At 39.5% G+C, this 17,276-nt stretch overlaps 2 protein-coding genes across 2 annotated transcripts; both read left to right on the top strand.

The window, feature by feature from the left end:
* The first annotated feature begins 1,578 nt into the window (after window positions 1–1,578).
* Window positions 1,579–8,841, top strand: LOC139116702 (double-stranded RNA-specific editase 1-like). The gene is made up of 4 exons (XM_070679296.1): window positions 1,579–1,832; window positions 4,299–4,362; window positions 4,726–4,857; window positions 5,482–8,841. The coding sequence occupies exons 2-4, from the start codon at window positions 4,320–4,322 to the stop codon at window positions 7,215–7,217; spliced, it is 1,911 nt and encodes a 636-aa protein (XP_070535397.1). The 5' UTR covers window positions 1,579–1,832; window positions 4,299–4,319; the 3' UTR covers window positions 7,218–8,841.
* A 632-nt stretch (window positions 8,842–9,473) lies between these two features.
* On the top strand, window positions 9,474–15,890 carry LOC139116703 (uncharacterized). Its single transcript, XM_070679297.1, has 7 exons — window positions 9,474–10,128; window positions 10,741–11,043; window positions 11,758–12,055; window positions 12,452–12,709; window positions 13,518–13,866; window positions 15,179–15,239; window positions 15,568–15,890. Exons 1-7 carry the CDS (start codon window positions 9,511–9,513, stop codon window positions 15,661–15,663), a joined length of 1,983 nt encoding a protein of 660 aa, XP_070535398.1. The 5' UTR covers window positions 9,474–9,510; the 3' UTR covers window positions 15,664–15,890.
* The last annotated feature ends 1,386 nt before the right edge of the window (window positions 15,891–17,276 follow it).

Genomic DNA, 17,276 nt, shown 5'->3' on the forward strand with positions numbered 1-17,276 from the left:
GTTATGAACTTATCATGTTACAAAATTCTATTTAGAACTGCGTAATAGTATGAGCTATTTAAGTGTGTATGCTTTGCCGATTATTGAACTGAAAGAAAACAAAGTTAGCCGGGGACTGAGTAGAATTAACGACATTGGGTGGGGCAGTGAAAATAGAAAGCCTTGAAAAATATATGGGTGCTTATTTCGATCTCAGTTCTCACTCTATACAAAACAAACAGAGATACAATTTACTTACTGAGAGAGTATAACCTTACTTTTTTAAAGCTTAGCCTATTTTTAGCTTTAATCTTCAGTATGAGATACTTTGATAAAGCTTTTGCAGTTGCATTCTAAAAAATTTGCATAATCTGACTTGAAATCACATCTTGTAAAACTGAGTGTTGTGCAGGAGGCTCAAAGAGATATACAGTACAGTTTTTCTAGCATGTTTCTGTGCAATTTGCTAAACGTAGAATCCACATGAAATGGAGGGACTTTGCCTTCTTGAAAATTGGCATATTACAACCTTCGACAACTACAGGGGAGGCTAATACCTCCATGGTTTACTCGGATATGACACGCATGATTTTTTAAAATTGCCTTTAAAATGGCTCCGAGTATAAACTTTAGAGTCTTTCAGCCGACATTGCTTTGATTCCTCGACTATGATAGACATTCCTCTTTTGTCGTGAATTTCTGGTTGACCTTGGATTACAGTTGTGACATTTTTCAAAAGATCCGAAAGAGGATCGAAAGTCAATCACTACATTTTTTTATTCCAATCCAATATTTCTTATTTTATTAAATTCTTCATCCCACAGGCATTGCAAAATTACAGGGTGATGTATCCATTACCCACTACTCACTGGAGCAGTGAGAAGTAATGTGACTCGCTCAATGGCACAACACCGCGCTAGAGTATCTAACTCACCATCCACAGACAGTGAGTTCGTTACTCTGGACTTGTTGGGTCATCAACTCACCATCCTTTGATCATAGTGAAACTGGTACCCTAACCACTGCCGGGTACTAGATGCCGTGTTGTGACTGCTAGATCAACTTTGGTATGTTCAAAATGTCAGCCTCTATACACGATGTTCCGCTAATCGTTATGTTAAACTCCCAGAAATTCCGTTCTACTAGTAATAAAAATAAGATTTTGTCGTTTTCACTGGTAATCTTTAAAAATCTCCTGTTGCGATTTTCAGCATTAGTACTGATGATTTTCGCTGAATTTGAATCGCAAGGTCGCCACTTCAACTATATCGTTGTACCGTTGGAATGGGTTATCATTGTTTATCATTGATTTAGAAAAGAATCAATAATATTGGCCACATTGGTTTGACAAGGAGGCAGGCACCGATTTTATAAGAGTAATAATTCAATTAACTGCATGGGCATTCCCTTATTTCCTATAGCTTGGGATGTTATTGTAGAAACCGTATTTCCGTACAAAAATTACCGCCAGCAAAATGACATCGTTATTCTACAAAACAGGTGCCACCAGAAAATTGTGTGACTGAGGGCTGAAGGTAGACCCTGATTTGCAAGTGAGTGCGTACAACGATAGAGGGCGTGTGATGTTTGAACTTTGGCACAATATGAACGGCTGGGTCACGGGTCAGCATCGTATCCCCAGTGGCTGGCAGATCGTTGGGGCTGTACAGCGACTTAGTTCCGTCACGACTAGCGGCTAGACTGCGAAGCCAGACTCTGACAGGTGACAAGACATCGACTCATACATATCGTCAGGAGGAGGAAGTCTCGATGACGCTGACAGCGTCATTCTAAAAGCTCCTGGATAGAATATACGAATCGACAATCAAACGTACGGAAAACGATACTACTTGGTAAGCCATTGACAGCACGCACTTTTATAAAACAGGCGAGTCATTTAGTTTCAAATTTTAACGGCAGCTCAATCACGCACTGCACTCAGGTACCATCAGTGGGCGTGTGCACTTTGACCCTATACTGTTTGTATAATGCAAGCGAAACCTGTCTAGTCTATTCTACACACACTACAGCAACTGAGTTTTAAATTTACCAGTATTATGTACACAGGGAAGGCAGAAATTTGCAACTATGACGACTTAGCTGTATAAAGCTTATAAGTCATACTCTCAGCGTTCAGTCTTCCGCGTCGACCTGTATCCTAGCAGCTTGAAGAACCCATGTGACGTAAATTGGTTGAGGTCATTGACCTTTGGTCGACGAAAGTGAAAGAAGAAACACCAGTCCGACTGTCGGAATGAAATTTTTCCTCCTTGTGAAAGGATTTTTATTTCGCTAGTAAAATCCCCGTTGCCAGTTTCAAAGGGTGCTATTACGAGACCTGATGGAAAACTGGGAGCTGATAAAGGGAGCGGTCGTTGTTTACGGCCGGGGGTCGCAGGAATTGCATCGAGAAATCAGAAATTCCGAGTTGTCACATGCCTCGCGTGCGAAGTGATTTACACCTCCTTGCTGGCTTGAGCTTTTTGCATGGCACCACCCCTTTCCCGATGTGACATTTGGTTCAAATCAGTCTGGTCTTATGCTAAGCTTATGCAAAAGTTTGTCACCACTCTAAAATTACCATCATCAAAATCTGGATATATATATATATGTATATATTGTATGATGTCAAGAACGTTAACCGTTTAATTTGAGTCAACAATACAGAACACTGTTGCAACTTTGAAGTAAACAAAGAGTATATAAATATGAAAATATTTATGATCAAGAAGCTTTAAAGCCATGCTGTTGCAGGCCAGGATGTAGGTCCCACCTCCGATACTGAAACTTTTTGAAATGTAGTTTTTAAATAGTTTTAGTTTGTGATGTCTAGAACACAAATTTACATCTGACCTCCACCAACCCAGTCACCCTTTAAAGCTTTACATTGATATTATACATTTGATAGTTTTTATGTTTATAACAATCGAGTCTACACAAATTCAGAATCTGCAAGTATCTTCTAGCTATCAGTAAGATTCAACAACGGCAAGTATGAATAACAAGTCAAGAGAATACAGGAAGGATTTGAAACCAGATACAGTTCTTGTAGTCCCTGCGTTATCAATTGTGTATGTTTGATGACACCCAACTGTCAAGTTGTGAATACACTGGGAACTCTGAGGTCAGGATGAGTTATCCCCTCCCTAGTGTGAAGACTTTTGAAAATTTAACAGTGAAGCATTTCGTGATACTTAAACACTTGTTAACCTTGACATTTTTCGCACAAGCCCCTTGTTTGTTTTCATCGACAAGTGCAATGCATAACGAAATAGATAGGTAGGTAAGTAGATAGACAGATAAATAAATACTAGGTAAATAGATAGATAAATGAATAAATATTCCCTAACCACCCCATTCCTTCGACCGTAAATGAATGACGGCTCCCTAACGACACCATGTTGGTTGTGAAGGCTTCACGAGTCATGTGTGGTATCGTTAAACTTATATCTGTGGTAACCATGACATGTTTTCATGTCCTGAAACTTCTTATTATTGAAGACTGGGAGACTGTAAATGTTTGCCCCTTTATGTTGAACTTATACAAATACAATGGAAAGCACAGAACAACAACTGCAAATATGTACAAATTTACCAAATCTTTGAAGAAAAGCTTGTTCGCTGTATTTGTCTGTACCCTTACGATTAGACGCATGAAAAAGAGGCCAACTTTTGATTTACCGCTTGTCATCGTAGATGTGTAGTAACATGCATTGCTTCATTTTGGCGCCAAAATGAAACAACACGACATTAACGGGGTCACAACTGGTAAGCGTGGTGACAGGGGTCAGTACTTGATTTACGGTCATACACACTTGAAGTTTTATACATGTAGAGATGATAGGATTACAGTTACTTTTTCTCTTGTGGAAATGTTGGTCAGCGGCAACTAGTGAACTTAATGAAGTAAATGACGTGTGGGAATCTGTTCGCAATGTCTTTGTCTTAACAGAGATCAACACTCACCCATGGCCATCATGATGCACAATGCGGTCAACTGACTGAATCATACAAAAGTGGCTATAAGGTATACCTGCCACAGGACTCGGTGCTCCGATTGAGAGCCGTACTCAACGTTGAAACCATGGAAACATGTTAAGTAAACTTCTGGGTGAGCTCTGATTAAGAGCGGAGTAGATTTTTCAACAAGTGAAGTTGTCATTACACTTCTTGCACTGTCAAATCTTCAGAAGTAAGACAATGGGAAAGTCCCTCCTTTCGGTAAATCCAACAAACGGGCATACTGACCCTGAACATGAGACCCAGAAATCATCAAATCTTATGTCCATCTTAATTTATAATCTGTTTTACTTTAACAGATAAGCCACCACAAAAAAGTCATGAATCAAGTTCCAATTGATCGTGTGAATACCTTTCTCAAAGGTGAGTAATGTCATTTGCATAGAGTGCCAGGGAGATGTACCGTAGCTGACTATGTATTTAAACTCTCCAGCGACCGAACTTAGGAATTCAATCTCACTCTTGACACAGTATTCTTATTAAATAAAAAAATCTTCCTTTGAAATATAAAAAAATCAAAATTTACTAATTCTCGCAGCTTGCCGTAAGAGTCACGTCCGTTAGTTATTTGTATTGGTGCATGATATACAATACATCTTAAACTATATATTTACAACTGGACTAGTTGATCTGTTGGCGTCGGTAGTGGGCGCTCCTTTCTGGACTAACGGTGCAGTGGATCATGACAGATATCATTCAATGCACGGATGTTTGGTCGTTTTGCAGAAGTAGAACATTTCCTGGTGAGCGCCCTCCAAGGTCAAAGTCTACATCAGGATGCAAGGAAAGAACGGGATGAACTTCTCAGAAAGTTAAATACTTTCAAGGCTGACATCGAACAGATGACGAAACCAGCAGGTTGGTTATTATTTAACGCTGCAATTCATCATGATATTCAACGCTAAACATTAAGTCGTTGAGTGTGATTCCCGGTAATTCATCAACATAACCATTCCTTTCTCAATTATTTGCAAACTACAAGAAATGTCGCACGTTGTGACTAAAACATTCTGGAACTGTTTTTTTCTTTTTCTGGTCGACTGCGGGCGTCTTAACTTTAATGTCCCATTAGATGTAACTTTTTTATGTATTTTGCAATTTTGTTTTGCTTCTAAATAGATTACAAAGAGATTCTTATTCTACTCCATAATTAATGCGGAACTTCCTAGTGTCCATTTTGTCAAAACATTTTGTAAGTAAAGTACACCAAAAAGTGTAAAGTGTAAGTTGGTAAGGAAACAGGCTTTATACAAAGTAATTTTCAAGCTGAGAAGAAAATATTAAATTTCTCGAACGGTAATGGTGAAAACATTGTGTTTCCGACGGTCCACAGTTCCTTAAATGTGTCAATGAATATAACTCTGCCTTAAAGTTGCCACATGCATTTCAAAGTTCCGTGCACTCTTCCTTACATTACCTTGGTAGTATGTGGAATCTTCATAAAACAAACGAAGGATTCAGTCAATAATCCCTTTCTTTCAGATTCAAGACCTATTCTGGAGCGTCAAGTCAGCTGCAGCCGTAATTCGTTGTCAATCCTCAACGAAATCAGACCAGACTTGAGGTTTGTTTTAGAATCGGAGAGCGGCCCCAGCCACGCAATGCAATTCACCTTTTCAGTCGAAGTCGATGGAAAACGGTTTGAGGGAACTGGAAGCTCCAAGAAGCAAGCCAAGCACCGAGTCGCGGAAAAAGCTTTGAAATTCATTCAAACGGGCAGCTGCCCCGAAGACGACAGTAACCAGGGTCAGACTGGAGGTCAACCAGGAGAAAAAGATGAAAGTGCGCATGCGTCGGTAATGTCGCACATCGACGAAGTCAGTCAAGATGACACAGATCCTACGTTCGTTCTGAACACTTTGAAGCCAGGCAAAGTATTGTACGAATTGGTCGCCGAAAACGTTCTAGAGGGTGGAGAGAGATGCTACATCTATCACGTGACAGTTGAAGGTCAAGTTTATGAAGGACGCGGCACTAATAAGCGCCTGGCGAAAATTGACGCTTCAAGAAGAGCTTTAGATTTCTTGAAGCTGACTCTATCTCTCCCAGAAGAAGGAAGACCTGATGCAAGTCCTCAACAGAAGCTAGCCGACCAAATCAAAACAATGGTCTATAAAAAGTTCAGCCAGATCACTGAGAACTTTACATCAGCGTATTCAAAGCGTCGGGTTTTGTCGGGAGTCGCTATGACAGTCGGAGATGATAGTCCTCAAATCATCGCCATAGCAACCGGTACAAAGTGCATAAATGGTAAAAACTTATCGAATAGAGGCTCAGCGCTGGTCGACTGTCACGCAGAAATAATTGCAAAGCGTTCATTGGTTCGCTACATCTACTCCCAGTTGCAAATATACGCAAGCGGAGAGGGCGGAAACTCAATATTTACTCCGAGAAAAAACGGACGTGGATATCAGCTAAAAGACGACGTTAAATTTCATCTCTACATAAGTACTTCTCCTTGTGGCGATGCAAGAATATTTTCGCCGAATGATGAGTCAAATGACGGAGCTGCAGACTCACATCCGACGAAAAAGTCACGTGGTCAATTACGAACGAAGATCGAAGCAGGGGAGGGTACAATCCCAGTAGACCCTACAAGCTCTACTACACAAACCTGGGACGGCGTGATTCAAGGAGAGAGACTGCTCATCATGTCTTGCAGCGATAAGCTTGCCCGATGGAACGTGCTCGGTGTGCAGGGCGCCCTCCTGAGTTACTTCATCGAGCCGGTGTATTTTTCAACAATAATTATCGGCTCCAACTACAACCAAGAGCATACGTCACGAGCACTCTTCTCGCGTGTCAAACTCGACAATCAGCTGCCAGCAGCGTACAGGCAGCACGAACCTACCCTATGTCGGACTACTATACAAGAAGAGAGACTACCGGGTAAAGCTCCGGACTACAGCGTCAACTGGAACGTATCAGATGACAGTGTTGAAGTTGTCACCACAACGACAGGACGCACAGAACTGGACAACAACTGCTCAAGACTTTCTAAGCAGAGTTTTTACAAACAGTTCAAAGAATTGGGTGGCACGCTAACTTCTATAATCATGAAGAAGCGTGATGTGTTGAAAGCTCTTGGCTACGGAGATGCCAAGACAAAGTCAAGCGAATACCAGAAGGCAAGAGCGGCATTCGTGCAAGCTTTCCCTAACGCTGGCCTTGGTATGTGGGTGAAAACGCCCGCTGAACTTGACGATTTTGATGTGTAAATGCAAACATTTTATTGACTCTTAGGAGGTATTCATAAATACACGATATTCAACTATAGCACAGTAGAGTATTTGTCATACTGAAACCACATGCATTTCGAGTTGTCACGGATCCCTACTCCAGACTTTCAATCTGAATCTGACTACAGCATGACGGAGTGTTCCAAATATGTAGAGTATAATGTGTCTTCGACATGTTTATAAATGATACCATATAATATATGTCACTATTGGGCAGATCAAGTGCAACACAAAAGCATTGAAACCACTCATCGAGCTTACAACCATGTGAATTGTGCATTGGATATTCATGGACCAAGAACCCTGGTTTAAGTTCTGCTCTCAGAGAAGTCTATTTACTAGCTGTAGTTGACCATAACGGTATGGGGATGCTGCAGAGCTCTTTGGATCTTGCCATCTTGTTTGACAATCACCATGTACTATAGAGTTTTCTTGCTTCTTATTATGTTGTGTCTCTTTTTTATAATATTTGATAGGCAAGTATTTCGAACAAGGTGGACTATAGAGTAGTGCAGTCACAGATAGAACACTTTGAACAATACATGTAGTTATTTTCATAATCCAATATTTGTAAAAGCCTATCTGCCATGTTATAAGGTAATTCATTCAGATATGCCGATGCTTTCATATGGAGTCGGTATCTATACTGCACCCATAAGTCAGTTGAATGACCACTTTGCTACAAGATGCCTACATGCAAGTAATAAAGAAGATCAGTCAGTTTAAGTGTATACGTAAATCGTACAGTCGATACATCACCACGTTTCCTCCGCGAGTTTTATGTTGTACTGTATCACATTATACTTCAATCTTTATACACATATCTTTGATAAAAAATGTTATCAAAATCTATCATTATCATTTCTTTCCGTACTATTCAAATGATATCTTTTATGTTTCAACATTGAACAGTTTAAACACCTGGTTAGGCTTCGGTGTGACCCGGTAAGCCGCAATTATATATTTTGTAGTCGCTATTTAAGACAAAGTACAGTACTGTTTCTCTCTTAAGTTTTTCAGTATATTCAAAATTAAATTTGTATTCATTTGTTTCTGTCCAGATTTATAGAAACGCACCTAAATAGTGCACCCACAGCTGTGTAGATTTTCACCGGACGCGGTGTAGTGTGTTAAATGTCATAGGGTCAAATTCAGTCGCTGTCAAGTCATTGGCAATAAAAGAATGTTTAACTTTTAGGAGTATCAAGTTTAAGTGTAGTGACGCTTTTCAGCTTCATCACGAAGGTATCCATCATACAGCGGTGTCAACCCGAACCTTGCAATGTCATGTTTCAGACGCAAACAATAAACAGCGTTACCAGATCGAAAAATTATCATCAAATTTAAAAAATAAAGATAGTTTTGATATGTATGCAAAAAGATAGACTTCGTTTCTCTCCCAAAAAGATAGTCTTTCTCTTCCACCATAGAGCTGGCCATGCTCCCACACGTCGATCTAGGCAAACAACGTCGAATTTTCTTTACAAGGTTCACTGTATTGAAAGTCTATTATATGTACTTGTGACATTACTTGCCGTGTAGATGATGCTTAATCGGCTCTGTGGGTTACTTAAGAATAAACGTTTACCTTTCAAAAAGGCAATGTAGTAGGACTACACAAGCTCAACATGAGTTTGTCATGACAACACCTTGACGACCCCGTGGGCTTGTGTGTAAAGTTTGTGTTGTGAGTGGAATTGACTCTGTCAGGGTTTGAAATTGAGGGGATAATGAATTTCATCAGCATTCATTCACTGTATGAATATGAAGTTATATTAGCTTTGGCATTTTGGCATTTGTTTGAATCTTAAGCAGTTGTCTGAGATTTGAGAAAGCCCCTCTGTGTGCTTGTTGTGTATGCATTAGAGAACACGTGAAAGTGGCCTACGAAATCGATAGCTGACCTTTGACCTGAATGTGAATGTCAAGTGAAAGCAAAAAGGTAGCCCGATTGTTTATCTCAATACATCTGATCACTGTTTTGGTAAACACAATGTTGAAATGTGTTACCTCAAATGGAAACGCGATCATTGGGCAATACACACCAACAAACTGCTATCTAAATTTCGGTGTTTGAAACATGTGTCACCTTGGTTACTTCAATAGCGTAGTTGTTAAAACACTGTGTATCTACAAACCAACTCACAAGCACAGAGTAAATAAAGGTTGTATTGTGAAATGCCTAGGCCGCTATTGTATAACAGCACAGTCTATTTATGTTTTAATGCGTTGCTGTAGTCGATAATCCTTTACGGATCTAGTGAAAGCAGACATGGGTAGTGCGGCGAGCACCAAAAAATCAGCGACTGTATGGGCGTCAAAAACGAAGCAGCGACGGGAAGGTGAAAGGTCACATGACGAGAAAGACGTTGACGAAGCGTCGATCGGCGACGTCGCTACAGTCAGCGAAGATGACAAAATAAGCGCAGCGCTAGTGGATCACAAAACGAGGCTGTCTGAACACCCTGAGATAGAAAAACTATTGCCTTCGTTTCAAGAAGCGATCGATACCATAGAGAAATGCATTGCTGATCCAGCTTCGTCGGACTCGCTGGAGAAAGTCTACAATGTGGTGGACCACAATATCAGACAACCAGCCATGACTTACACGAGCAAAGAACAACGGCGACTGATCTGTGACCAGCTAGCCTTCGACAAGTTTGTCTGGACTATTCATGGCTATTGTGAGTCGTTGTTGAACACTGGCCCCTTGAACAGAAGTGAACCATTGTTTATGACGTACGTCTCCTGTGCCGATATTATTACTTCCTTATCCGACAGAAGCAGCATGATTTGTGATCAGTGTCGACAAACTGGATTTCTGGAGAGAATCATTCAACATTCAAAGGAAAATAAATATGCAAATGATCATGACCCGAAGATCAATCGAGTAAGCTATTAATATTGACTTCGTCACACTGTGAATAAACCGTAACGCCACACTAACAATATTGCAAACATGTAAGTGGTCGTTGTCATAGCAAAATGTATCTAAATAAAATTTCTTAGACAATCGGTGCAAATTTCCAAATACATATCACAGAAACATTGACTATTTTTTGTTGTTAGCATTTTCATTGTAAGAACAACGTAGATTCAAATTTCTAATTTTGCTTTGTGACATTGTTGTATAAAACAAAACCTTTTAGATAATGTTGCTCTGCTTTTTGACACTTGCAGAAACGGCAATACGAATATATCTGTCTATATCTATCTATCTATCTATCTATCTATCTATCTATCTATCTATCTATCTATCTATCTATCTATCTATCTATCTCTATCTATCTATCTATCTATCTATCTATCTATCTATCTATCTATCTATCTATCTATCTATCTATCTATCTATCTATCTATCTATCTATCTACATGCATGACATGTAGCTAGCTAGTTATAGAAGAAGTAGTAATTGTTATTCATTTATTGTTATTTACCTAGGAGTCCTTAAAAAACAAACTTCATCTTGAACTTGATTTCTTTATGTATTTTGTCTCGTAGATAAATACCCTATTTGTAATAACGTGTATATCAATAGTGAATAACTGTGCCAAGGGCGGAGTGAGTCGCCAGTTCTTCACGGAGCTCGATACAATCAAGGCTGTCTTGCCGTACTCAAAGTCATCGGACATCGTACTTCAATCAATTACGTACATGACACTGGCTTATCTTGTGGACGAAGATGACGAACAAAGCGACCTCATCGCAGCAGATGATAAAATCATTCGATTTCTCATACATCATTTGAAGATTGCTCTCAGTGTACCCGATAAGACATCCCCACAGGCTGGAATTGCAGCAGAGGTATCGTTTTTGTCTTGGTAGTCCCTATTCCTTTATGTTCTAGGAATTAAAGAGATAATTGCGAAACTTTCCTACTTCTGCCTATAAGTATTGCAAACATAATGCATTCAGCATGCAATGTTATCGTTAGCAAACGAAATTTAGTCTGGACTTAACTTTCGTCATCAAGGAACAGTAACATTGGATATCGCACACCCACGTGCGCTTTGTTTACAAAATGAACACTTGGCATTTTAACGTGGTCTTTGGAGTAAATAAGAAAGTCAGTTTCTTTATAGATAGTCCGAAAATAATATTTGAAACACATTCGAGGCTGCTGCCGATGAAGTTTTAGGAGTCATGGTCAACGATGGTCACACATTTATCAGCATCAGATCTAAGACCGCCATATATACAAAATCATGAAACGTACTATAATTGATAACCATATATATATTTTACTTTGATCGTATGTACCCTCTGGTCTATGGTTCAATCGGCCGGGACAACGCGACAAATACATCAGACCTTTACTTAAGAGAAGATTAAGTATCCCTCTTGACATGATTTAATCATCGAATACAAAGAGAAATGTGAGAACACAGTAAATTAAACGTAGGGTCTCGAATGTGTCACTCTCATAGACAAACACATTCAAAAATCGAGGACTAAACATCATTATTCATGATTTGCCTATACTAATTGTCAAACGATTTCTGCTTTGTCAACATTAAGGAGATCGCTCAAGCCTTGTCTTGTCTCGCTAACAACGATAAGAACAAACCCAAAATAATGGAAGCAGGCACCGTACCGTTGTTGGCGACGCTAATGAAAGATGGAGACGAGAAAGAACAGCTGTATGCCGTCAAAACTATATGGAATCTGGCTTTCGATGAAACTTGCAGAGAGAATATCAAAGGAGAATCGGGTGTCATTGAAATCATTGAAGGACTGAAGACGCACAATAGTCAAGAAATACAGAAAGCGGCGAATGGAGCATTGTGGGTACTCGAAGGTCAACAAAAATTGCGAGGTATGAACTGATAGAAAATTGTACTACTCTTCATCAGAAGACAGGAAGATATGAAAATATGTTCGAATATTAAATAGCTTGAAAATTAAAGGATTAAGGTGTTTGTTCAGTTCTGAATGTTTTGATGTTAAGTTTCAGAGAGCATTTTATAATTTTCTTTAACTATTTTTATATAAAATTTATATAAAAATAGTTTAATATTAAATATTTATAACAGAATCACTCTTGAGTACAACTGACATAACGTGAATATGAGTAATACTATGACAATGAAAGAAGAACACCCAAAAGTCGACAAGAAAATATTGGAACAATATTCTTTTGAGGTTTTGTGTAGCTTATAATGCCACAACCAATATTGAGTATTAACACTTTTACTACTACTGCTATATTTAGACACTTCGGAAAAACAAGGAGATGTGTCGGAAGCAGGGGAGGAGTGTCAGCACGTTATGATAAGTTACCAATGGGATGTTCAGAATTTGATGATAAAGGTCAAGGGTCATTTGGAGAAGAACGGATACCGAGTGTGGATGGACTTGGAGCAGATGGGCGGATCGACGTTGCAGGCAATGGCAGATGCAGTTGAAAATTCAGCTGTAGTGTTGATGTGCGTCTCGCAGAAGTACAGGGACAGTCCCAACTGTAGGGTGGGTAAGTACAAGTGAATTCTGGGACTGGTGTACGTGTCCTGTGAATGCACGCGTATTTTTCGAGACGCCTACTCAGTTTACGTCTACTCAGTTTAGTTAGTACTTCCGTCTACAACTGGGATACTTCTCTGTGATTTTAACGGACATTTTATTGCGCATGTCCAGATACACAGAACGATTTAGTCAATTAGAATTGTATGCTAGCTTGCTAGTATATCCCCGTCTGCTCGGATTCGTTTTAGGATGTTAATAAAATAACGATTATTGTTAGCATATCAAGCAAGCAAAATGCGAAGAAAATCACTTTGCTGTACAGTAGGGAGAAATAAACTACTTTGTTTTGATCATATTTTTCTCTGTGGCCATAGAGATTCGGTTCAATAGGCCCAAGAAGTATCTCAAAATACATGTACTCAAAAGTAGAGACAGGAAAATCAAGCCAACAGAGGATAACCTATGTGCATAATTGCCTTTGACTTGAAATTCACTGAGTGCGGTGACTGAGAAGTCTATACGTTTTAGTTCGTACTTCCGTCTTCGACTGGGAAAGTTCTCTTTTACTTGATTGAAAAAAAAATCATTGCATATGGACAGTGGTATAACAGATCTTGTTCAAACTGAACAGCTAAACATGATGTTCAAATATGGACTGGTCATCAAGTGGACTTTACATAGACGCCGCGTACCATCAAAATATCAAGGATAAGGAGCGTCGAGTGAATGCGTCACAATATCTCAACTACTGTTACCGTAAAAACCATTATTTTCTACCTTTCTGATACATGGCAAATGCATGATTTATTCTACAGAAGCCGAATATGCATTTCAACTCAGGAAAGACGTGGTTCCACTCATGGTCGAGGACAAATACAAACCCACAGGGTGGCTCGGTGCAATCGTCGGAACAAAATTTTACGTGCATTTTGCCAGGAAGAATGCAAATTTTGAAGTTTGCATGAAACAACTCGTCCGAGAACTTGGAGAGCGCGGGATGGTTGGGCGAAAACGCAAACATGCTGTCGCGGACATCTCAACGGTTGAAACTGCTGTAGCAACGCCCTCTACGAGTCATGTCACACGAAATAGTTCAAGTCACCCAGCGAACAAATGGACAGAAGTCAATGTCAAAAGCTGGATGAACGACAACGGTATCGAAATGTGAGTAAAATTCCAGCTATTCGCACAGATATTCAATAAAATTTGCTATTAACTGGTTCCCTGACCCATTTCCCCGGTAGAGGGCGTGGGGAAATATAGGGTCAGGTACCGGCTAATGTAAACATGGGCGCTATTAGGTTAAAATAAAACAAGCTGTGATTGGATAAAAGTAACACTTGTAATCTTTTCTCGTGTTTCCTGGGTTTCGCATTTTCAGGCTCACTTGACACCAACTTCTTGTTTGTACCACAAAGCCGTGGAGGTAGAAAGAAAGACTTTGTATCTTCATGATTTAGCCACTGTGATTTAGCACACCTCTCGATACTTTTAGAACGTCCACATGATGCCTGGCATTTTTCACGAAATTCGGACACCATTCTATCCATCGAAATCAATCGTCGTTCACAGTTCCAACAAAGTTTGCTTTCAATTAGCTGTGATATCGCAGCAGTACTTGTGGCGTGTATCGAACGTGCTCTGGTCATTGGGGTCACGCCACAGTCGGCGATGACCTCAATGACCCTAGCGCGTTCGATACACGCCACAAGTACTGCTGCGATATCACAGCCAGCCTTCAATCACCTCTATTTCCCCGTACTTCTGGATTAATCCTTCAGTTTATGTTTCCCGTCTCGTGTGCCAATGTTTTTGGTTCGGATACCGGTGTTCTAACATAATTCTGATCCAGTCGAATTTTGACCGGCGTTTTCATGGTAGCAACCATATTTATTGTAGCATGTTCTATCAGGTGACTAACCTCCGCCATCTTGAACAAAATTCTGTTCAAGATGGCTACCCGGTACCTGACCCTATATTTCCCCACGCCCTCTACCGGGGAAATGGGTCAGGGAACCAGACTAATTACAAACAAAATTTGCTATTAACATTTCATTGTAACTTCATTGACAACTTACCGATTATGTTCCCAATAGGATGATTTGCTGGCCCCTGGACGACAATGTTTTCTCTCTCGAGTGAACCCTTTCTCATAGAGTATAAATTTCTGTTTTAGGCAGCGTCAGTATATTATTGAAAAGAAAACATTTGGCCACTTGCTCAGGTCGTGAAGTATGGGTGAAATATACAGTGTGGTCTCGATGTGATTTTTATTAACTCATTCGCCATGGCAACAAACAGGAAACATACAAGAACAAAAGGAAAAGCCCTATACCACACATATTTTAGCAATGCAAAATGTCACGATTCCATAACCTTTTTTTTTCACAGCAGCGTTGATTCTCTATGAAGAATGTTTAATCCCTTTTAATAAATTAAAGCCAGGAACTGAAAACATGATCACTTTTGATTCCAGGAAAACGAAACAAACTATAACAGGGGAGGACCTTGTGTTCCTGACGAACCTACGAGACGAGGTTTGTTATTCATACACTTTCACATTTATAATACCCCCAAGAATGATATTAAACACCATGAATTGAACCGATCCGCACCGTGGCAAACTAGCCCACAATCGACCTGTCACGAAACTTCTTCCCGAAGTGGGGAAGGGATTAATGGTTATTGGTCGGTAGTCATTCAAACAGCCCTCTCCAAAAGTTGAAATTTGAAGATTTAAAAGCATGTTTTCTATGCAACTCTTAAGTAAATGACAAATATTTGCATGGTTTGGTTTCACAAGTTTAAGAATATTTATCTAACTCCATGCATAATTAACACTGGTTTATTGTTCAATTATTTCAGGCTCCAGAGTTCTTTTACAGCTACGTTGTTAACCATCTTGGAATAACAACTCTGAGAGGAATGAGACGACTTCGAAATGCGCTGGAAAAGTTTTGATGTCAACAATAGTAGAAACCACTTTCAAGTTTACATATAGACTTTTTATGAATATACTCTCCAGAGGGGGCTATTCACGACTCGCTCAGAGTCGAACAAGCAATTTACAACATGTGTTAATAAATTTTATTAAATATTACTCTAATATTATGTAACATATTCATCAAAATATCCATTTACACATAAATTATCTATTGCAATATATAGAATAAAAACAACATTCAAGTGATAGTATCTTCTCTGTGGCCATTCATTTAAAGAATCCCGATTAATACGCTACAAACTATCGTCTCTAGAATTTCTTACTAGGATTTACTACACTTTCGATTGTTCTCTTGTTTAAGTTTTGCATTACGTTCATCAGATTAAAGCAAAACCAATATTACAGATGAAAATATTGGAAGAATATTTTTGTCTTGAAGTGTACCCCATCAATAGTACGTGTTTAAGGTTGCGTTGCACTTAGATGTGAACTTAAACGGAAGTATCAGAAATTGAGTTCGGGCGTATCTTTCCCTGACGGGCATTTCCTCTCAGCAATGAATTTGTTAATAATGTAACAAGGAAACTGATTAGATAAAGGAGCTATCGACGCACAAAATTACGAGACTGATTTCTATCGGCGTCGCAAGTTTCTTCCTTCAATTTCTTCGCCGACTGTAGCTGTAAACTTGTACGACAGGTGCGTCTATTTTAGAGCCAATAAATTTGCATAATAACAGCCGGCTGCTGGTCTCCCAATTACCATTAACGGTCGACAAATACAAATGATAAAGTGTTGAGCCAGCTTATGCAATAGTCATTATAACTGATACTATGAATATTTACTCACCTTGTGGAGAATTGGATGACTTTAAGCCGACTCACACAATCACACCACCTTTGATAGGTTGTCTGTAGTTGGTCAAATGTGCGCCAAGTTTAGTCCATGACAATACCGCGCAGGGAAAATTCCACATTATGATGGCGCAGTATGTTGTTTGCCGTCGGATCTGCTGAGTTTTCAAGCCCGTGTTTCACCTCAGTAACCGCGGACAGAACCGTAGCTCAGACGCTCCAAGTTTTGAAATCCGTGTCGTTCGTCTGCAAGGGCATTCTCAGATTGCGAAGAGAAGCGTTTTTGTAAAATGTAAAAATACACACTCGATAATATACCAGCAACTGCCGATCAGAGAAAAATAGGAGGCACATCCACCGCTCTTCAGAACAACTCCATCGGCTAAACTATATACGCACCTGTTAAACACATTCACAAATTGGTCTAATTATAATTACTGGGAAATGAACCAATCACAAATAGCCTTGCGAGAGACATGTGACCAGGCCGAAAATAGGTTTAGTCTGCTAGTTTACAGAGAACGAATGGTTGAGCCGATTTGATTCTTTACAATTACTAAGAGAAATAACCAAGTAAGCAACCATTAAGGTACTCAATATTGAAAACCTTTTTATGATTTTAAGTGAAGGGTGTGTGGCACACTCCAATCTGCCTCCGATACTATATTTTGATCTTATCAATGGCGGGTAATGAGTGACTTAGAAAGTAAGTTACTGGTCTGAATACATATCCCGGAAATGATGGTTTGAACTTACCCATTCACTGGTCTTAAACC

This window comes from Ptychodera flava, chromosome 18 (assembly GCF_041260155.1).
Source record: "Ptychodera flava strain L36383 chromosome 18, AS_Pfla_20210202, whole genome shotgun sequence".
NCBI classification, from domain to species: domain Eukaryota; kingdom Metazoa; phylum Hemichordata; class Enteropneusta; family Ptychoderidae; genus Ptychodera; species Ptychodera flava.

Bases quoted from the DNA above. Each gene is read 5' to 3' on its own strand.
- LOC139116702 (XM_070679296.1), top strand. From the start codon at position 4,320: ATGAATCAAGTTCCAATTGATCGTGTGAATACCTTTCTCAAAG. The intron at 4,363-4,725 runs GTGAGTAATGTC...GTCGTTTTGCAG, and splicing joins TGTGAATACCTTTCTCAAAG to AAGTAGAACATTTCCTGGTG. The intron at 4,858-5,481 runs GTTGGTTATTAT...CCTTTCTTTCAG, and splicing joins ACAGATGACGAAACCAGCAG to ATTCAAGACCTATTCTGGAG.
- LOC139116703 (XM_070679297.1), top strand. From the start codon at position 9,511: ATGGGTAGTGCGGCGAGCACCAAAAAATCAGCGACTGTATGGGCGTCA. The intron at 11,044-11,757 runs GTATCGTTTTTG...GTCAACATTAAG, and splicing joins AGGCTGGAATTGCAGCAGAG to GAGATCGCTCAAGCCTTGTC. The intron at 12,056-12,451 runs GTATGAACTGAT...TGCTATATTTAG, and splicing joins AGGTCAACAAAAATTGCGAG to ACACTTCGGAAAAACAAGGA.